Raw genomic sequence first — 22,266 nt, forward strand, 5'->3', positions numbered from 1 at the left:
ATACATCGGATGCTGTCCTTTTGCATCCGATGTATCCTGGGGGATCCCAGCCATGCCCCCAGGTCGGACCTGATTGAATGTGCAGCACATTCATTCTGGAGGATCCGATCTGATGCTCATGGGAATGCGCCTCAAATGCCTGATTTTCATCCGATATATTGGGCTGAATGCCCGAAATCGGGCATTATCGCTCTAGTGTATGGGGCCCTTTAGTCTGGTGTTGTACCTGTCAGACAGTTGTCTTGTACAATTCCACAATCTCATCCTGATCGCAGCATTTGGAGAAGCTGTGCCTGTAAATAGGCCAGCTATACAGGGCTAGAATATAGGGTACAACAAACATGTTGGTTTGGTGTCTGCTATAGAAAGTTCATGTGGATGTCTGCCTCCTACTGAATTTGTTTTGAGTTGCTTTTATCCTGGGAACCAGTGTTTGGTATTAGCCTGTAAGGAGCAGGAGCTGTGGGCCAAATCCACAGTGAACAAGGAGCAGAAGGAAAACATGTAATCCAGTAGCAGAGTCCATATAGGGAGAAGTCTCTCCTGCCCGGCACATTGACTCACAAGTCAGACATTTCATGTGTTTCCTCTGTCTTCTGCTCACTGACCCTTCACATAAACCCCCTACTGTGTCTCCTCTGGGTGCTGTGAATCTGGATAGTGGGCGGAGGTTTGTTGCAAGGCCTCTCAAGCATTGTAGGATGAAACTTGTACAGGAACGGAGTATTGGCCAGCCCAAAATGGCTGCTGTTGTAATGGCACATGTAAGAACGAACTCGTTTGAAGTATAAATTCATCCTATACTGTATGTGGATCTATAATTAAGCCACAGAGGGCTAGTGTATCAATGAGCTGCACATTTAATATTCCTTTTTATTTTTATTTTTTGTTACGATATGATTTAAGCTTGCTTTAAATACAGATGCCGACATCCAGCTAAGGCAATGACTGGAGAACAGAATTTGATTTGATAAGATGTCTAAATTAGCTTTCTGTGGGCAATGCTCCATTTTAGAATCCTGAGGATCAACCTGTGGCTCCCCAGCTGTCGTGGGACTTCATATCCCAGCATTCCCCACCACAGGTTTATCATTCCCTAATAGGAGAACTGTGACAGGGCATCCTGGGACTTGTTGTTTCACAACAGCTGGAGAGACGTCGCCATTCAGTCGGTTTGCATAGCAAGTTACAAAGCTGCATGACCAGTTTTGGTTTCTCCAGTAGGTCTTCACCAAGCTGGTTTTTAGCGTATCAATATTTGTCTAGGGTTTATGGGCAGTGCGGTGGCACAGTGGTTAGCATGCTGGCCCAGTCAGCACGAAGGTTCAGTTCATAAGGTTGTTGATAGACTGATTTGTTTTTGTTTTTTTTCCTAAATGTTTTGGGGCCTCAAGTCAGATCATCGGTTCCTATTAATAGGCTACATTCAGATCTGTTGAGCTGGTTCCATACTTGACATGTTATAGAAGTGCCAGAGGAAGCTGTGATCTCTATTCAGTTTGACAGAACTGGTCACAAACAGTGTGAAGCCAAGAAGATGATACTGGAAGAGCCTGGAGCACCTTCTCTATGGCCTTATACATTCCAGACCAGCTTCTGCCTTTCATGTGTAACCTCCAGCTTCTGCTGTGTACTCTGTAGCCACCTTGAAATCTCTTCACATTGCTGCTTGTGATCAGCACTTTGGCTCCATGTAAGGATTTGCTCTGTAACCTAGCTTGTTTCGGAGAGCTTGGTAATCGTCCCAGTTGTGACTTTGGGAGCAGCAGACGCTTGGAAGACATGACTAACCCCCCACCTCCCTTGTCCTCTCTTGCTCATTGAAAACTCAGACATTTATTTGCTTTCAAATATGCATGTGTTAAATGTATTAAGCCAAGGCCTCATTCTGTGGCTTCATTCTGTATTGGTTACAGCATTGAGATGCCTTTGAGCAATGTAGGCAAATGTCAAAAGCAAAGCACCTTGCCCTCTGCCTGGAAACAATTAGGTCTTTGTGAAATGGATGTTGGACGACTGGCTTGCTCCCCCCAAACCCCCGCCCCTTCCCCTTAAAGTTGAACTTTTTGTGTGTGGCTTGGCAGTGCATAGTATAATTCGACTTTGGGAACACATGCGTTTCCTAAGGTTGTGTGTGACAGATGTTGCGGTTTACAGATGGCATCCTAGTGTTGCATCTTTATCACAATGTTGTCATGCATTTCAATTGGAGGACTTGAAAATGAAGCCTGTTGGCTGCACTCCAGTGGGGGAGCATTGTCTGCGTTAGGGTGTGCGTTGTTTTGGGTTGGGTTTTTTCTTTTTGTAGCACCTGTTTTAGGTACTTCCATGCAAAGCTTGATGACAACTGCTTCCTTGCAGATCTCTGGAAGTTACACCTTCCATATGTATGAGATACATGTGGAATAGGGGACGGACGTCTCAAACATGTTGACTGCAACAAAAACTAATCTCTCAGAACTTTAATATTGCTGTATAGGGAGCAAATGCTCCTACTCCTGAGAATATACATGTAAGACTGACATCCATACTGTGCCTGGTAGTATGTAGGAGACCTGTGATCACACATGGTTGGTGGGGCTTACATACTGTGCCTGGCAGTGTATGGAAGACATGTTGGTGGCATTCAACTGTTCAGTAGCTCTGTTGTGCAAAGGGTTAATGCAGACATATACTAGGTGAAGGCATGACCCATGTTTAAATCTATCTAGAAGTCCATGGTCTCGCACTGGCCGTATCACTGTGTTATTCAAGGAAATCTTATTGCCTCAGACTAAACACTGTCTGAACATTGCATACAGCCTTGAGGGTCAGACTGCCGATCTTATGCTGAAGCTGCAAATATTCTTAGTGTTGACAATTTATCACTTTACTATTCTGTATGCTAAATGCGGTTACTGAACATTATACTGCATGTTTTGCAGAGCGGGAGTCTTTTTTTATATGCAATTTTAAAGGGCTTAAAGGTGGAGTTTTATTTTCTAGCGCATGTCTGACTAATCAAAATTGACAGAATCCCTTTTTCTTATTCCCCAGACAGCAAAGCAATTGTTGATGGCAACCTTAAACTCATCCTGGGTCTCATCTGGACCCTTATTCTGCACTATTCAATCTCCATGCCAATGTGGGATGAAGAGGAGGATGAGGAGGTTAAGAAGCAGACTCCTAAGCAAAGACTACTGGGATGGATCCAGAACAAGCTGCCACAGCTTCCCGTTACGAACTTTAGCAGAGATTGGCAAAGCGGCCGAGCTCTGGGTGCCCTGGTTGACAGCTGTGCTCCTGGTAGGTGCCATGACTTGTTCATAACTGTTTCAGATATGGTCTAGATTCTAATCTAAATTTGAAGTAGACAGCTTGCTGCATCTACTAACGTCTGTTAGTAGCCATGTGCATCCATAGTCAGATGACTTTATCTGTAGGAGGCCATTATGATTACCACTAAGGTTTATGCTTGGGTTCCTAATCATTCCTGACTAATCTGTTTTGTCTGATAGGTCTGTGCCCTGACTGGGACTCTTGGGACACCAGCAAACCCGTGGATAATGCACGTGAAGCCATGCAGCAGGCCGATGACTGGTTGGGAATCCCTCAGGTGGGCATCAGGGAACAAATATTAGGTTCTTGAGCTTTCCCATTAGCTAACCATTGCCACTTCTTGGTTACACTCAGAGCTCCCAAACTGACTCAAATGTTTAAAGGTCCATCAGAACTCTGTCCAACCTTCCATATCTGTAACTTGTTTCCCAGACCTTGTGACAGGAACCGGCTATTTAGCCTTTAGGTCTACAATCAATAGAGAAGTTAAACCAGCCATAGATCACATGATTAGTGCAACTTTCCTAGCGGACAGATAAGGGAAGAAGTGACAGACTAATAATCGTACCTCCTCCATACGCTGAATGATGTGTGGCTGCAATCTCTGTTCCTATGGAGGAATTCGATTGTTATACCATGGTGCTAATTAATGGGCGCCCTAACAGAGTAATTAAATTGTGGCATTCATGCCCGAATGTAGCAACAAGTGCACATTTCTGCTCGCAGCCTCAGGTGGCGAACCGACATATTCAAAAACACCTGTACTTTACATGGGTGTAGCCACATTGAGGCGAAATGGTCCTTTTAGATGCAACAAGCACTATAATCGAATTGGTCAACTGGGTGCACATTAAAACAGCAGAAAATAATAAATGGACTTTCCCCCATGTGGAGTCGGCCGAACAATGGTTGAGCCCACCAGACTGGTTTGATAACCAAACGATCAAGTTTGTCGCCTGCTTTCAGGCTGTGAACAATTTTCGCTTCTGTCCCTACACTAAACAATAATCGATCAGTACAGTCATTTCATTGGTTGATTCTAGCAAGTATCGTTCAAGTGTATGGTAAACTGTAGCACATCGGGCTGAGTATTTGGCTATTTAAAAGACTTCTAGGAATTCTTTGTCCAGGGCTGTAGGCAGAACTTTGTGGGCCCATGGCAATGCCTATCTGCAGCAGGTGTTTGGTTTATGTTCCATTATGTTAGGTTTATGTTAGTAAATATTGTACCCCATACTAGTGTCCTAGTTCAGATTGTCACATTTTAAGGCACGTTATGCAATACAGTACCCCCAATTCACGTTATGGCATACAGTGTCCTCTGCTCATGCCGCACTATAGTGCTTCCACATATTGTGCCAGATTAGTGCCCCAGTTCATTTTATGTAACATACAGTAACACCCTCCAATTTTATACCACATTACAATAAGCCGGTCCAGGGGAATACCTAAATATATTGCAGGCCCCAATGCAAAGGTTTGTAAGCACCCCTTTGTAACCGCCTATGGTGAAAAATGTATATAACACATGTAACTGACAGAGAAGGTGGGTGGGCCCCTCTCTGCTCCGTGCCCCATGCAGCTGCACTCCCTGCATCTATGGTAGCTTACACCCTTGTATATGACTACTAATTTATATTGATGGGTTTCATGAGCAATGATGCCTTATCTAGCAATACTGAACAAAATCTGAAATGTTCTTGTTACAATGAATAGCAGACTTGTACCTACTGAGACTTACATTTCACAGCATTAAGCTAAAATGTATGTTGGCTTCTTCCGGTAATGTTAGCTTTGGACAGACCGATACGTCATAAATCGTTAGGTGTGTACCCACCTTATCTGTCTGGTGAGAACAGCAATCTGGTAATGTATGAGAGCAAATTACAATTGACCATTTGCTCCCAAACACTGATAAATAGACAATGGTCATTCAGACGGATAAATCTGTTTGATTTACAAATTTATCTGAACAACAATAGTTTTTTATCATTAGGGAGCAGATGGTTGATTGTCATTTGTTCCCATACATTACCCGATTGTTCCCACTAGACAGAGAAATCTTTAGGCGTGTACCCAGCTTGATACAGTACATCCATTATCGGGGGAGATGAACGCTTTTCATGCAAATATGTAAATTTGTGTTCTACAGGTGATCACTCCTGAGGAAATTGTGGACCCGAATGTAGATGAGCATTCCGTCATGACATACCTGTCCCAGTTCCCTAAAGCAAAACTGAAGCCTGGTGCTCCCCTCCGACCCAAACTTAACCCCAAGAAAGCCAGAGCTTACGGGCCAGGTGCGTTAGTGTGTTCTACTCTGTATTCCCTGTTGCTGCAGTGCTCCTGATCCACTTTGTATACCAATTACTCGCTTGGATTGCTGCAGGTATTGAACCAACTGGCAACATGGTGAAAAAACGTGCCGAATTCACCGTAGAAACCATCAGCGCCGGGCTTGGCGAGGTCATTGTATATGTGGAGGATCCTGCAGGACACAGAGAAGAGGTAAGATGAACGATCATCAATTGCTTTTTGGTGCATAGCATGAAGCACCCCGCAGAAAAGGATCACCTTTCCGGCTATGTAGTGTACGTTATCCACTGGAATACATTGTGGATGTGTGAGCCTTGTGTAATTGCACTGTTAAATCTTTTCATACAGATGTGTCCTCCGATATCTTTGCTGAAGTGGCTCCAAACAGCCCCTATCAGCGCGCCAGGTCTGGTGAGATTCCGCTTGCGTCGGGCGCAAAGCTCTTTAGTAGCAATGCTCTGCGACTGGGACGCACTAGGAGACTCTGCCGATTAATTTGCTATGCAACACTTGTTTATGTGCGATGGAGTCACTGACTCTGTAGCCTTTTTTTCCATGCCCCATTCTGTTGTGCTCTGGATACAGATGGTCTTGCTCAGATATAAAAGCGTTTCATATCAAACGGGACCTGTAGGCTCACTGGCGTCTGGCATATTGCACTGTGTAGTGTATTGGTGCTAGATTTATGAGGATAAATGTGTAAGACAGAATGCTGGAGGAAACTGAACTGCACAGGGCAGCTGACTGTTGCGTTAGTTGGTGGAAGACCTGAGAAATTAATCTAATCTTGTCCATTCATGCAGAGGGCTTATCGTGCATCTGTCTTTTCAGGCGAAAGTAACAGCCAACAATGACAAGAATAGAACCTTCTCAGTCTACTATATTCCTAAAGTGACTGGGATGCACAAGGTGAGATATTTTACATGCCCATACTAGATTTCAGGAGATTCTTTGCACTTGAATCCTTTTATAAAGCTTCGCTTGTCCAATCTTCCTTCCCCAGGTCACTGTCCTGTTTGCTGGGCAGCACATTGCCAAAAGCCCCTTTGAGGTCAATGTGGACAAATCTCATGGGGATGCCAGTAAAGTAACTGCTCAGGGACCTGGTCTTGAGCCCGCCGGAAACATTGCCAATAAGACCACCTACTTTGAGATCTTCACGGCAGGTAGGATTAATACATGAACTGGTGACTGGTAGTTCTCCTGCTAAGGCCTGCTGCTTGTGTGTCCACCAGCAGCTGTATCTGTGCAGTCTTGGTGCACATGGTGCTGTTGAAAGCTGTTAATCCTGTAGTCTGTAGCAGCCAATTTATTAGGCCTCCAAATCTTGGGCATCCTATTTATACCAGCTGTCTCCTCTTGAAAGAGTTTAATTTGCCCGGTCTGCCACTCACTCTGCCCTGTAGTGTTAGTTTGTGCACACTTGAGATGGTTTTTGGGCTGAAATTAGCATATTTGGGAGTTTTAATGCAAAATGTAGTAAGTTATCTCTTAACTTCTGTGATATGTTCTATTCATGTTCTAAAGAGGGCTCTTAGCTGTAATAGGTTTATCTTCAGTGTGGTGTCTAGGGAACAGGCTACAGAGACATGACTTGCAGACACCTGGGATGATTAAAGCCTAGCACAGGTTCTCAAAGGTGGTCCTCAAGGCACCCCAATGGTCCAGCTGTTAAGTTTTATCAATGCTTGGTCACAGGTGACTTGGCACCTTAGTCAATTTGACTTAACCATCTGTGCTGAGCCATGGCTATTCCTAAACTAGACTGTTGCGGTGCCTTGAGGACCGTGTTTGAGAACCTCTGACCTAGCAGTTGGGCAATGTGGAGGCAGCGATTTTGTGGGCTGAACTGGTACAGTGGATTAATGGTTGGTCTTGTATAACCCTCAAAATGGCAGTTTAGGTGACACGTGTTCAGCCGATGCAAAACTGATTGTAAAGGTAACGAGTCGTCAAACTCTGCCCAATGCAGGTGGTTATTAAATGTTCACATTCTAGTAGGAAATTAACCTTTTTTTTTTTTTTTTTTTTTTTTTTTTTCCCCCCCTCTTATGGTCCAATGTAACAAGTTATACCCAAAAGCAAAGTAATGGTAGGAAAAGCTGAGGGTACATTAATCCCAGTAATCTGTCTGTACATGCCAAGCAAGAAATATATTAAACTTGCCTCTGTTTTGCTTACTGCTGTTTTACATTGGGAAATCTCTACTTTCAGGTGCTGGTCTTGGTGAAGTGGAAGTCTTAATCCAGGACCCCAATGGGAAGAAGGATACATCAGAGGTTTTGTTGGAGGATAAGGGTAGCAGTACATACCGTTGCACCTACAAACCCACCATTGAGGGGGTCTATACCATTTTCATAACGTTTGCTGGAGTGCAGATTCCGAAGAGCCCTTACACAGTCACCATTGGTCAAGGTGCGATCCTCCCTTCTACTCTCAGGACCTTTTCCCTACCTTTTCATGTGGTGGACCAAATAAAACAAGCACGTTTTGTGCATTATCCAGATGGAATACTACTTAGACAAAGTCTTAGTGCTTAAGTTCCCTGCCAAGCAGTGGTTTTTTTATCAATCTAGCAGCGCATTACCTTCTAGATCTGTTAAAACGATAGTAGGTGGCAATGCGTGGGACTGGATTTAGTTATGCACTAAAAGTGGTGCATATGGAAGTGGTTAGATTGACCATTGTGAACGCAAATACTGTAATGTAGTGTTTAGAATGGTCCATGAAAGAGATTAGCAGAGGTTCGTAGTAAACCTAGCATGCAGTAGTCACTGCTACCACTATACAAACACATTCTACTAGTGCTGGCACTACCAGGCCTGCGGGGTGACACGAGAGTGGTGTATTAGTGCTGGCACTACTAGGCCTGCGGTGTCACACGAGAGTGGTGTATTAGTGCTGGTATTACTAGGCCTGTGGGGTAACAAGAGAGCAGGGTACTAGTGCTGGCACTACTAGGCCAGGGGGTAACACGAGAGCAAGGTACTAGTGCTGGCACTACTAGGCCAGGGGGTAACACGAGAGCAGGGTACTAGTGCTGGCACTACTAGGCCAGGGGGTAACACGAGAGCAGGGTACTAGTGCTGGCACTACTAGGCCAGGGTGACACAAGAGCAGTTTACTAGTGCTGGCATTACTAGGCCTGTGGGGGTAACACGAGAGCAGGGTACTAGTGCTGGCACTACTAGGCCAGGGGGTAACACGAGAGCAGGGTACTAGTGCTGGCATTACTAGGCCTGTGGGGGTAACACGAGAGCAGGGTACTAGTGCTGGCACTACTAGGCCAGGGTGACACGAGCAGTTTACTAGTGCTGGCATTACTAGGCCTGTGGGGGTAACACGAGAGCAGGGTACTAGTGCTGGCACTACTAGGCCAGGGGGTAACACGAGAGGAGGGTACTAGTGCTGGCATTACTAGGCCTGTGGGGGTAACACGAGAGCAGGGTACTAGTGCTGGCACTACTAGGCCAGGGGGTAACACGAGAGCAGGGTACTAGTGCTGGCACTACTAGGCCAGGGGGTAACACGAGAGCAGGGTACTAGTGCTGGCACTACTAGGCCAGGGTGACACAAGAGCAGTTTACTAGTGCTGGCATTACTAGGCCTGTGGGGGTAACACGAGAGCAGGGTACTAGTGCTGGCATTACTAGGCCTGTGGGGGTAACACGAGAGCAGGGTACTAGTGCTGGCACTACTAGGCCAGGGGGTAACACGAGAGCAGGGTACTAGTGCTGGCACTACTAGGCCAGGGTGACACAAGAGCAGTTTACTAGTGCTGGCATTACTAGGCCTGTGGGGGTAACACGAGAGCAGGGTACTAGTGCTGGCATTACTAGGCCTGTGGGGGTAACACGAGAGCAGGGTACTAGTGCTGGCACTACTAGGCCTGTGGGGGTAACACGAGAGCAGGGTACTAGTGCTGGCACTACTAGGCCAGGGGGTAACACGAGAGCAGGGTACTAGTGCTGGCACTACTAGGCCAGGGGGTAACACGAGAGCAGGGTACTAGTGCTGGCACTACTAGGCCAGGGTGACACGAGAGCAGGGTACTAGTGCTGGCATTACTAGGCCTGTGGGGGTAACACGAGAGCAGGGTACTAGTGCTGGCATTACTAGGCCTGTGGGGGTAACACGAGAGCAGGGTACTAGTGCTGGCACTACTAGGCCAGGGGGTAACACGAGAGCAGGGTACTAGTGCTGGCATTACTAGGCCTGTGGGGGTAACACGAGAGCAGGGTACTAGTGCTGGCACTACTAGGCCAGGGTGACACGAGCAGTTTACTAGTGCTGGCATTACTAGGCCTGTGGGGGTAACACGAGAGCAGGGTACTAGTGCTGGCATTACTAGGCCTGTGGGGGTAACACGAGAGCAGGGTACTAGTGCTGGCACTACTAGGCCAGGGTGACACGAGCAGTTTACTAGTGCTGGCATTACTAGGCCTGTGGGGGTAACACGAGAGCAGGGTACTAGTGCTGGCATTACTAGGCCTGTGGGGGTAACACGAGAGCAGGGTACTAGTGCTGGCACTACTAGGCCAGGGGGTAACACGAGAGCAGGGTACTAGTGCTGGCATTACTAGGCCTGTGGGGGTAACACGAGAGCAGGGTACTAGTGCTGGCACTACTAGGCCAGGGTGACACGAGCAGTTTACTAGTGCTGGCATTACTAGGCCTGTGGGGGTAACACGAGAGCAGGGTACTAGTGCTGGCACTACTAGGCCAGGGGGTAACACGAGAGGAGGGTACTAGTGCTGGCATTACTAGGCCTGTGGGGGTAACACGAGAGCAGGGTACTAGTGCTGGCACTACTAGGCCAGGGGGTAACACGAGAGCAGGGTACTAGTGCTGGCACTACTAGGCCAGGGGGTAACACGAGAGCAGGGTACTAGTGCTGGCACTACTAGGCCAGGGTGACACAAGAGCAGTTTACTAGTGCTGGCATTACTAGGCCTGTGGGGGTAACACGAGAGCAGGGTACTAGTGCTGGCATTACTAGGCCTGTGGGGGTAACACGAGAGCAGGGTACTAGTGCTGGCACTACTAGGCCTGTGGGGGTAACACGAGAGCAGGGTACTAGTGCTGGCACTACTAGGCCAGGGGGTAACACGAGAGCAGGGTACTAGTGCTGGCACTACTAGGCCAGGGGGTAACACGAGAGCAGGGTACTAGTGCTGGCACTACTAGGCCAGGGTGACACGAGAGCAGGGTACTAGTGCTGGCATTACTAGGCCTGTGGGGGTAACACGAGAGCAGGGTACTAGTGCTGGCATTACTAGGCCTGTGGGGGTAACACGAGAGCAGGGTACTAGTGCTGGCACTACTAGGCCAGGGGGTAACACGAGAGCAGGGTACTAGTGCTGGCATTACTAGGCCTGTGGGGGTAACACGAGAGCAAGGGTACTAGTGCTGGCACTACTAGGCCAGGGGGTAACAGGAGAGCAGGGTACTAGTGCTTGCCTTAGTATAATGCATTGTGGTGCTCACATCATACATTTTGTAGAACACTGTAGGAAACCAAAGATTACTTTTTAAGTTTTACCAAATGCATAGAAAATGTATCTGCACCATATAGAGCTACTGTCTGGTTCCATCTAAGGTCTATTCATTACGATTATCGGTGCCAGCATCTTATTGCAGTTGTCCGGCCTTCCTTACTCCAGTTTAGTGTTACTGCAATTGCACTATAATAGTAAAGAAGGTGGCAGCTCCCTGATGTCTCGGTACTTGTCTCTGTCCTTCCAACCTATTGCTTTCTCAGAGTTCCTCTTGCTGTCGAAACTTTGTGTATTTTTCTTTTCTCTCCCTCATGCCTTCACCTGGGGAAGGTGGTCAGCCTGCTGGATCTCTCCTGTCTCTTGTTGCAGTGTCCCCTCTGCTTGCTTGGGGGATGTGAAGGCTTTACGGTATTTCTGCATGCAGTGTGTTGTGTGGTTTCTGAAGGTTCTAGATCTGTGCTACTACTCTGAGCTTAGTATCACACTTGCTGTATACAAATGCTGTTTTACCAGGGACTCAAACCGTTACGTAAAATGAAAATCTGCTAGTCTAGTCCTGAGGTTTATGTACAGTAAAACGATTTGGAAGGATGCAGATGGAGTCGTATGCATGGACTTGTGCATCTGTTTTTGTTCCAGAAACCTGTGTTCCTTATTGTCCATGTCATTTAGTCTTGTTTTGGATGTGCTCAGTTTTTGCTTGCTGAAATTTAAAACGTGTTATGTGCCTGGTTCCATGTTTAGCTTCAAATCCCAGTGCCTGCCGTGCTGTGGGTCGTGGCTTGCAGCCAAAGGGCGTGCGTGTGAAGGAGACTGCAGACTTCAAGGTCTACACGAAAGGAGCAGGAAGCGGAGAACTGAAAGTTGTGATCAAGGGACCAAGTGAGTAAATGTTGGGACATGTGCCCACTGCTTCCTCTGGTTATTGAAGCTCTCTAATCTTTACATGTGTAATACACTCTGGGGAACTAATGAAAATAAGTGGTCTTTATGGCTTATGTTTTTGGTGGCTTACCACAGTTAATTGCCATGGAGATCTTCTAACCGCAACTTCACATATCTTTTTAGGCTGTTACAGGACACATAGGCCCCTTGCCTCTTTGTTGGCCTGCCCCAAGCAGCCGTCTACCCACTTCAGTATGGCCTTATTAAAGTATAAGGCTGGGGAAGGAGGATGTGGATATTGGTGGGGTTTCCAATTTCAAATAACCTTTGTTTTGCCCCGTTGCTGCAGGGATACATAGAGCATACGATAAAATGGCCCAATCATATAGACATCAGTAAAAACTGATGGCTCTATGATAGAGCAAGGTCGTGCCTACAGGGCTCAACTGTCTGTCATTGTCTGGACAACACATGCCGAATGTGACTAAGGGGTCTACTTATTAAGCCTTGGGTAGAGGTACAGTAAGATATAAAGTACCAGCCAACCAGCTCCTAACTCATTTTTTAAAATCCAGCCTGTGACATGGCAGTAAGGATCTGATTGTCTGGTACTTTTTTTTTTTCTGTCTACTTTATCGCCATCCAAGGCTTAGTAAATAAACCCCTAAGTACCTTTACAGCCAAGGTGATCTAAGTGTGTATTACTCAAACAACTTGTTATCCACACAGAGGGAACAGAGGAACGTGTCAAGCAGAAGGACTTGGGAGATGGGGTCTATAGTTTTGAATACTATCCAACCACCCCTGGGAACTATATAGTTACCATCACTTGGGGAGGACAGAACATTCCAAGAAGGTGAGCAAGAGTAGTCTTGTGCGATTATGTAATCTTAGTTACTTGGCTCAGGCATTTACTCTTGTGTGATCCTACTGGCTGAGTATGTGTTAATGGCTTTTTGACTTGAGGTTCTTAATTTTACTAACCAGTTTCCTTCAAACAGTCCTTTTGAGGTGAAGGTCGGCACAGAATGTGGTCCTCAGAAAGTACGTGCATGGGGCCCTGGACTGGAAGGGGGAGTTGTTGGTAAATCTGCTGACTTTGTGGTTGAAGCTATTGGTGATGACGTGGGTACTTTAGGTAAGTTTCTTTTACTGATTGGAGGAAATGGTCTTTAAAGTTACCTACTTGGGGAGGTGGTAGAATAGCCATCACTAAAGAACTGTTAAGTGTCATGTCTAATCTCTTTGCAGGGTTTTCTGTGGAAGGTCCTTCTCAAGCAAAGATTGAGTGTGATGATAAAGGAGATGGGTCATGTGATGTGCGCTACTGGCCACTGGAGGCTGGGGAATATGCCGTGCATGTATTGTGCAATAATGAAGATATCAAACTGAGCCCCTTCATGGCCGAAATCAAAGCTGCTCCTAAAGATTTCTATCCAGAGAAAGTAAGCGTTGGAGTATTGGCGTAGTAGGGACAATCCTTGAGGGGGGTTGGGGTGTGGAAGGCTGTGAAAGTAAAACGGATTTTTCCACTATCCTTAATTACCGGATTAGCTGCTTCCACTTTAATGAATGATCAGCACTTCTAACTGAACAGTTTAGCTGAAGTTTTGATTATTTATTTGGTTATTTTATCCTTTTTCCTTTGTTAAAGGTAAAGGCCTATGGCCCTGGGCTGGAGAAGACCGGATTGGCCATTAATAAACCTGCAGAATTCACAGTTGATGCCAAACAAGGAGGAAAAGCTCCCCTAAAGGTGTCCATACAGGTAAGTGCCTGTCGTCCTGGTTTTGAAGGGGAACCAAATCTGGAATGAGTCTTCAACCTGTCCATTCTTTCAGGATGCCGAAGGGAACCCAGTTGATGTCACCACCAAGGATAATGGCAATGGAACATACAGCTGTAGCTACCTGCCTAAGAAATCATTGAAACACACAGCATTGGTGTCTTGGGGTGGAGTGAATATACCAAATAGCCCCTTCAGGGTAAGCCTGGCACTGCATCACCTAACGTCCTAATCTTTGTGTTATGCCTATGCCGCCGCAAAGGAGACTTTGAAGATGGTTAACATTATCCTTTGTGTTATAATCCCTGGAGAGTGGAATCTGAAAGACATAGGCTTGCAGATAAGGAGGGATGCTCTTAGTCTGGATTAAGTAGTGAAGTGACTTCCCCAGTCCAGTGACGTTTCTGAACTACAATGGCATTGGACTATTAAATTCCCTGAACACAATCTCTGCATTTAACTAATGATAGGAATGACTTTGGAAGGTGGGGCTTTGATGGAACTAATTAAATCTAATTGTGTTCTAGATGAGTATTGGTGCTGGCAGCCACCCCAACAAAGTGAAAGTTTATGGACCTGGTGTTGCAAAAACTGGTTTGAAAGCTCATGAACCCACTTACTTTACGGTGGACTGTACAGAAGCAGGACAAGGTGAGTGGACAGGATGTAGTGGCAGATGTCAAGAAAATCGCATCCAGCAGCTTTTACCATGGTCTAAACTTAAGTGCGTGTGGTCCCCCTTCAACAATCACCTGTAGTCATAGCTACATCTCCAATACACTGTTCACTATATTACGGAAATAGTACAATTCTAAAGAGAAAACAGCATGGTGAGTGCCGTCTGCTGGCCAGTCTTCAGACTGAGCGTTGGCTTCCTAGGGTCTTGTGTAACAACCTCCCTCCTACGCAAATGAAACCTGCCGCCTGAATAGACTGCATGACAGTATGTTTCATTCACTCCATGGGGGCAATTGGGTGGTTTGTGCTCCCGTCTAAAGTGCTTGGTATCCTCTTAACTTCAGCACATTCAGATGTTTAACAATTTAATAGCTTTTGTCACTTAAGAAGGGAATGATAAACCATTAAATCGCCCCATTTAGGTCCAGTTACTTGATTGTGGCCATATTGGATGTGAATGGCTGCCACCTACTGCAGCTGTATGGATTAGGTCATACATCAGTCATTTTCAGTCCTGTTTTGTAAGCTATACTTAACTTCTCATCTAGTCAGTGAGCCACAGACTTCTGCCAAGACTCTGGTGACAGACTTTCCTGTGCTAATCTCTCCTCAGGGGATGTCAGTATTGGAATTAAATGCGCTCCAGGCGTAGTGGGTCCAGCTGAAGCCGACATAAACTTCGACATCATCCGCAACGACAATGACACCTTTACGGTGAAATACACCCCTCCAGGAGCCGGGAGTTACACCATCATGGTTCTGTTTGCTGGCCAGGTGACTACATCACAAAACATACCCAGAAAGACTAAGAAATCTCAATATGTATAGTTTGGAGCAGAGAAGGGAAAGGGGGGGACATGATAGAAACTTTCAAATATATCAAGGGTTTTAACAAAGTCCAGGAGGGAAACATTCTCCAAATGAAGAGAAGCAATAGGACACGAGGACATGCACTGAGACTGGAGGGGGGGAGGTTCAGGGGAAATTTGCGGAAAAATTATTTCACAGAAAGGGTAGTGGACAAGTGGAATAGCCTCCCATCAGAGGTGGTAGAGGCTAAGACAGTAGAGCAATTTAAACATGCATGGGATAGACATAAGGATATCCTTACAAAGAAATAAGGATCAAATAAGGTTAGAGATAAAAATAATATAAAAAAAAAAAAAAAAAAAGGGGCAGACTAGATGGGCCAAGTGGTTCTTATCTGCCGACAAATTCTATGTTTCTATATAGAATTCACAGTAAGACGGGATTATTTCAAGCAGTAAAACACATTGAGTCTAGGCCTTTCATGTGTTACTGTAGAAACTGGTAGGCAAACGTCACACCACAGTCTATAAACTCTACTTGTGTTATCTATGTAGGCCACTCCCATGAGCCCTATTCGCATTAAGGTTGATCCATCTCATGATGCTAGCAAAGTGAAGGCTGAAGGACCAGGACTGAATAAGAGTGGTAAGCTGGAGTGCCGAGCATTTCTGGTTCTAAGCATGACTATCTGTGATGCTCTTGTGCCATGGTCTGTGTAGATTGGTGAAATACCTGTTTAAGCTTTTACATGCAAATGTTTGATTTTTTAGGTGTAGAACTTGGAAAACCCACTCATTTCACAGTCAACACAAAGGCAGCTGGCAAGGCCAAGCTAGATGTGAACTTCACTGGGCCAGCTAAAGGAGATGCCGTGAGGGACTTGGACATCATAGATAACCTCGACAACTCTTACACTGTTAAATACACACCCGTGCAACAGGTAAGCTGTGTAATGTTAGGAATGTGTATAATCGGAAGTCCATAAATTGCATTATTTTTACTACAGCATATGAATGCTCCTTTTAGGGTAACTTGGGTGTGAATGTGACTTACGGAGGGGACCATATACCCAAAAGCCCATTCCCTGTGAGCATTGCTCCCACTCTGGACCTCAGCAAGATCAAGGTTTCTGGACTTGGTGACAGTACGTATTTTAGACCTATGTGGGCAGCAGCTCCTTTAGAACTTTCCTATAGACTTCTGGTGTTATTGGCGGATGTTTGCTTTACACGAATATATATATATTTTTTTTCTCTACTTCAGAGGTGGAAGTGGGAAAGGACCAGGAGTTTACTGTGAAATCGAAAGGTGCTGGGGGACAAGGCAAAGTGGCTTCCAAAATTACAGGCCCATCCAACAAGCCTGTTCATTGCAAAGTGGAGCCAGGCTTAAGTCCCGATAATAGCACTGTCAAATTTATACCTCGTGAGGAAGGTCCTTATGAAGTGGAGGTTACTTATGATGGAGTCCCAGTGCCTGGGAGCCCATTCCCTGTGGAAGCTGTTCCACCTACTAATCCTTCAAAGGCAAGTTCTATATTGAGTGCTTCAGGTGGCTATTTTTTTTTTCACTACATATAATTTTTTTTATGGTGGCGTGACTTTGAAATTGCTATCTAAAATCAGAACATGAAGCTTAATTTATTGATTAGTATTCTGGAAAAAATAACTTGATCTAACAGCGGGGAACCAGGATGATGTTTGGGGTGGGGAGGGGGTGACAACGCAGAAAAGCTTTACAGTATATAAAAACTTCACGAAGGATGGATTTCTTTCACCTTTATGTAAACCTGAACCCCACTAAGCAGCACTTTGTTCTGCTTATTGGAAAAGATGCATAGAGGGACGTGTTCATTTACCTGGAACATAATGGATCAGCTATTCAAAATATCAAAGTCCTGCCACACCACCATTCCTAATGGTTAATGTGCTAGGACTGCTTGGGGCAGTATGGCTTTGGGAGTGTAGGATAGCTTTTCTCAGCATTTGTAAAGTGTGCAGAGGATATTTGTTATGGTGGACCCTTAGCTCATCAGTAATTTGTCTAAATTAATTTTTTTTTGTTTTGTTCTATTTGTCATATAGGTTAAAGCTTATGGGCCTGGACTAAAGGGAGGCAATGTTGGTGCATCTACCCCATTCACAATTGATACTAAAGGTGCTGGCCAAGGAGGGCTTGGTTTGAGTGTTGAAGGCCCCTGTGAAGCCAAGATAGAATGTCTGGACAATGGAGATGGAACCTGCTCAGTGTCCTATCTGCCTACAGACCCTGGCGACTACAATATTAATATCCTTTTTGCCGACACTCATATACCTGGCTCTCCGTTCAAGGCAAAGATTGAACCATGTTTCGACCCATCCAAGGTGACTTGCTCTGGCCCAGGCCTGGAAAATGCGCAGGTTGGAGAAGCTGGCAAGTTTAATGTTGACTGCTCCAATGCTGGCAGTGCTGAGTTAACAATAGAAATTATTTCGGACACTGGCATGCAAGCTGAAGTACATATCCAGGACAATGGGGATGGAACCTACACGATTACCTACATCCCACTCTACCCCGGAATCTACACAATTACCATAAAGTATGGAGGTCAAATGGTGCCCAACTTCCCTAGCAAGCTGCAGGTGAAACCAGCTGTTGACACAACTGGTGTTAAGGTCTATGGGCCTGGTGTGGAAGGAAAAGGTGTGGTAATGACCTGTATTGTTTTTATTATTGGTTGTGATTAGCAGTGCGATGTCTTGAACATTGTGTACTTTTCTAGGTGTCTTCAGAGAAGCAACTACAGAATTCAATGTGGATGCTCGGGCTCTAACAAAAAATGGAGGTCCATATGTCAAAACTAGGGTATCTAACCCTTCTGGCAATTTAACCGATGCCTATGTGCAAGATAATGGGGATGGGACATACAAGGTGGAATACACTCCTTATGAGGAAGGTGAGAGCATTAGTGTTCAGCTTGTGAGATCAGTCTGTGGTTATAGCTGAATGGTAAATTACTTATTTACTGGTGTGTTCTGTGTGCTCAGGTATTCATTCTGTAGATGTGACCTATGATGGAAGTCCTGCACCAAAGAGTCCTTTCACGGTTCCAGTGACAGAGGGCTGTGACCCAAGTAGGGTCAGAGTTCATGGTCCTGGCATCCAGAGTGGGACAACAAACAAGCCCAATAAATTCACTGTTGAAACCAGGTAATGCTTCTTATGATCTGCAATCGTGCAGTGGAATGTGGTAGAACTGCAGATAACTCAAACTCTTCGGTTCTGCAGGGGAGCAGGTACCGGTGGCCTGGGATTGGCTGTTGAAGGGCCATCTGAGGCAAAGATGTCCTGCACTGATAACAAGGATGGCAGCTGCTCGGTAGAATATGTCCCATACGAGCCTGGCACTTACAGCTTAAACGTCACATATGGTGGACATCAAGTTCCAGGTGAGACCTATGAATATTTAATTTCGGTCAAAAGGTAGGAACATCCAAGGATCTGTTCTGTAAGATTGCACATAACTGTTCACTTGAAATTACTAGTAATTGCATGATGCCATGCAAACTGAGCTTGCTTTATGACTCTGCAGGTAGCCCTTTCAAGGTTCCAGTGAGCGATGTCATTGATAGCTCTAAAGTGAAGTGCTCTGGTCCAGGACTAAGCCCAGGGCTGGTGAGGGCAAATGTCCCACAATCTTTCAGTGTGGATACAAGCAAGGCTGGTGTTGCTCCATTACAAGTCAAGGTGCAAGGTCCAAAGGGTAAGTTTGCTTCTGAAATGTGCATACTTTCCCATCTTTAGGAATTCTTGTGGTTTCATGGTTAGTTCTTTTTTAGAAGATACACTGGGGTGTCCTTTGCTTTCTTTAGGTATTGTAGAGCCAGTGGAGATTGTGGATAATGGAGATGGCGTTCAGACTGTCAATTATGTGCCTAGTCGCGAGGGACCATACAACATCGCAGTACTATATGGGGACGAGGAGGTGCCACGGAGGTTAGTAATCCTATATCTGCCAATTGTATCTGTCTGTAGATCCCTGCTGCATGTATATGGTAGCAGATTGAGTAGCTGGTGCACATTAAATGATCCCTGTGTTGCTCTGTTCCCCTGCAGTCCATTTAAAGTAAAGGTTTTGCCCACTCATGACGCCAGTAAAGTAAAGGCCAGTGGTCCAGGATTAAATACTACTGGTGTTCCTGCAAGTCTACCTGTGGAATTTACCATTGATGCCAAGGATGCTGGAGAAGGTCTCCTTGCTGTACAGATCACAGTGAGTGTCTTGGTGTAATCAAAAACCACTTTTGGTAACTATTTTGGTTGGATAAGATCCAATCTGCTCCTATGGTTGTCCAAACTTGTAGCGTCGGCTCCTTGCATTACCAATGATGCCAGTTATGACCTACCTACCTTTTGCAGCAGTTTCTCTATCGTCCTAAGTGGATGCTGGGGTTCCTGAAAGGACCATGGGGAATAGCGGCTCCGCAGGAGACAGGGCACAAAAAAGTAAAGCTTTACTAGGTCAGGTGGTGTGCACTGGCTCCTCCCCCTATGACCCTCCTCCAGACTCCAGTTAGATTTTGTGCCCGAACGAGAAGGGTGCAATCTAGGTGGCTCTCCTAAAGAGCTGCTTAGAGAAAGTTTAGTTTAGGTTTTTTTCTTTACAGTGAGTCCTGCTGGCAACAGGATCACTGCAACGTGGGACTTAGGGGGAAAGTAGTAAACTCACCTGCATGCAGAGTGGATTTGCTGCTTGGCTACTGGACACCATTAGCTCCAGAGGGATCGAACACAGGCCCAGCCGTGGAGTCCGGTCCCGGAGCCGCGCCGCCGACCCCCTTGCAGATGCTGAAGCGTGAAGAGGTCCGGAAACCGGCGGCTGAAGACTCCTCAGTCTTCATAAGGTAGCGCACAGCACTGCAGCTGTGCGCCATTTTCCTCTCAGCACACTTCACTGGGCAGTCACTGAGGGTGCAGAGCGCTGGGGGGGGGCGCTCTGAGAGGCAAATATAAACCTTATACAAGGCTAAAAATACCTCACATATAGCCCATAGGGGCTATATGGAGATATTTAACCCCTGCCTGACTGGAAAAATAGCGGGAGAAGAACCCGCCGAAAAAGGGGCGGGGCCTATCTCCTCAGCACACGGCGCCATTTTCTGTCACAGCTCCGCTGGTCAGAACGGCTCCCAGGTCTCTCCCCTGCACTGCACTACAGAAACAGGGTAAAACAGAGAGGGGGGGCACATTAATGGCTATATATATATATATATATTAAAGCAGCTATAAGGGAGCACTTAATATAAGGATATCCCTTGTATATATAGCGCTTTGTGGTGTGTGCTGGCAGACTCTCCCTCTGTCTCCCCAAAAGGGCTAGTGGGTCCTGTCTTCATTAGAGCATTCCCTGTGAGTTTGCGGTGTGTGTCGGTACGTGGTGTCGACATGTATGAGGACGATATTGGTGTGGAGGCGGAGCAATTGCCAAATATGCAGATGTCACCCCCCAGGGGGTCGACACCAGAATGGATGCCTTTATTTGTGGAATTACGTGATGGTTTATCTTCCCTTAAACAGTCAGTTGAGGACATGAGGCGGCCGGACAATCAATTAATGCCTGTCCAGGCGCCTCAAACACCGTCAGGGGCTGTAAAACGCCCTTTGCCTCAGTCGGTCGACACAGACCCAGACACGGGCACTGATTCCAGTGACGACGGTAGAAATTCAAACGTATTTTCCAGTAGGGCCACACGTTATATGATTTTGGCAATGAAGGAGACGTTACATTTAGCTGATACTACAGATACCGTAAAACAGGGTATTATGTATGGTGTGAAAAAACTACAAACAGTTTTTCCTGAATCAGAAGAATTAAATGACGTGTGTGATGAAGCGTGGGTTGCTCCTGATAAAAAGTTGATAATTTCAAAAAAGTTATTGGCATTATACCCTTTCCCGCCAGAGGTTAGGGCGCGCTGGGAAACACCCCCTAAGGTGGACAAGGCGCTCACACGCTTATCCAAACAAGTGGCGTTACCCTCTCCTGAGACGGCCGCACTTAAGGATCCATCAGATAGAAAGATGGAAGTTATTCAAAAGAATATATACACACATGCAGGTGTTATACTACGACCAGCTATAGCAACTGCCTGGATGTGCAGTGCTGGAGTAGTTTGGTCAGAATCCCTGATTGAAAATATTGATACCCTAGATAGGGACAATGTTTTACTGTCGTTAGAACAAATAAAGGATGCATTTATCTATATGCGTGATGCACAGAGGGATATTTGCACACTGGCATCTCGGATGAGTGCTATGTCCATTTCAGCCAGAAGAGCCTTATGGACACGACAGTGGACAGGCGATGCGGATTCAAAACGTCACATGGAGGTTTTGCCGTATAAAGGGGAGGAGTTATTTGGAGTTGGTCTATCAGACTTGGTGGCCACGGCTACTGCCGGGAAATCCACTTTTTTACCTCGAGTCACTCCCCAACAGAGAAAGGCACCGACCTTTCAACCGCAGCCTTTTCGCTCCTACAAAAATAAGAGAGCAAAGGGCTTGTCGTACCTGCCACGAGGCAGAGGAAGAGGGAAGAGACACCAACAGGCAGCTCCTTCCCAGGAACAGAAGCCCTCCCCGGCTCCTGCAAAAACCTCAGCATGACGCTGGGGCCTCTCAAGCGGACTCGGGGACAGTGGGGGGCCGTCTCAAAAATTACAGCGCGCAGTGGGCTCACTCGCAGGTAGACCCCTGGATCCTGCAGATAATATCTCAGGGGTACAGGTTGGAATTAGAGACGGATCCTCCTCATAGTTTCCTGAAGTCTGCCTTACCAACCGTCTCTTCCGAAAGGGAGAGGGTGTTGGAAGCCATTCACAAGCTGTACGCTCAGCAGGTGATAGTCAAAGTACCCCTATTACAACAAGGAAAGGGGTATTATTCCACTCTATTTGTGGTACCGAAGCCGGATGGCTCGGTAAGGCCTATTCTAAA

The 22,266-nt window shown here is 46.1% G+C and overlaps 1 protein-coding gene across 4 annotated transcripts in view; it reads left to right on the top strand.

Annotated features, from left to right (window-relative positions):
• Positions 1-22,266, top strand: part of FLNA (filamin A) — a 119,779-nt gene that overhangs the window by 75,848 nt on the left and 21,665 nt on the right. For all 4 annotated transcript variants that reach the window (XM_063936402.1, XM_063936404.1, XM_063936403.1 and 1 more), the window contains exons 3-28: positions 3,037-3,285; positions 3,498-3,595; positions 5,471-5,618; positions 5,708-5,826; positions 6,466-6,543; positions 6,638-6,800; positions 7,849-8,049; positions 11,877-12,014; positions 12,747-12,873; positions 13,019-13,155; positions 13,269-13,462; positions 13,672-13,785; positions 13,859-14,002; positions 14,331-14,454; positions 15,095-15,255; positions 15,846-15,936; positions 16,062-16,231; positions 16,318-16,435; positions 16,555-16,817; positions 17,376-17,973; positions 18,053-18,226; positions 18,318-18,480; positions 18,559-18,719; positions 18,863-19,033; positions 19,143-19,266; positions 19,387-19,543. In XM_063936402.1, coding sequence (XP_063792472.1) covers positions 3,037-3,285; positions 3,498-3,595; positions 5,471-5,618; positions 5,708-5,826; positions 6,466-6,543; positions 6,638-6,800; positions 7,849-8,049; positions 11,877-12,014; positions 12,747-12,873; positions 13,019-13,155; positions 13,269-13,462; positions 13,672-13,785; positions 13,859-14,002; positions 14,331-14,454; positions 15,095-15,255; positions 15,846-15,936; positions 16,062-16,231; positions 16,318-16,435; positions 16,555-16,817; positions 17,376-17,973; positions 18,053-18,226; positions 18,318-18,480; positions 18,559-18,719; positions 18,863-19,033; positions 19,143-19,266; positions 19,387-19,543 — 4,385 coding nt within the window. The remainder of the gene's footprint in view (positions 1-3,036; positions 3,286-3,497; positions 3,596-5,470; positions 5,619-5,707; positions 5,827-6,465; positions 6,544-6,637; positions 6,801-7,848; positions 8,050-11,876; positions 12,015-12,746; positions 12,874-13,018; positions 13,156-13,268; positions 13,463-13,671; positions 13,786-13,858; positions 14,003-14,330; positions 14,455-15,094; positions 15,256-15,845; positions 15,937-16,061; positions 16,232-16,317; positions 16,436-16,554; positions 16,818-17,375; positions 17,974-18,052; positions 18,227-18,317; positions 18,481-18,558; positions 18,720-18,862; positions 19,034-19,142; positions 19,267-19,386; positions 19,544-22,266) is intronic.

This window comes from Pseudophryne corroboree, chromosome 8, assembly GCF_028390025.1.
Source record: "Pseudophryne corroboree isolate aPseCor3 chromosome 8, aPseCor3.hap2, whole genome shotgun sequence".
In the NCBI taxonomy this organism is placed as follows: Eukaryota; Metazoa; Chordata; class Amphibia; order Anura; family Myobatrachidae; genus Pseudophryne; species Pseudophryne corroboree.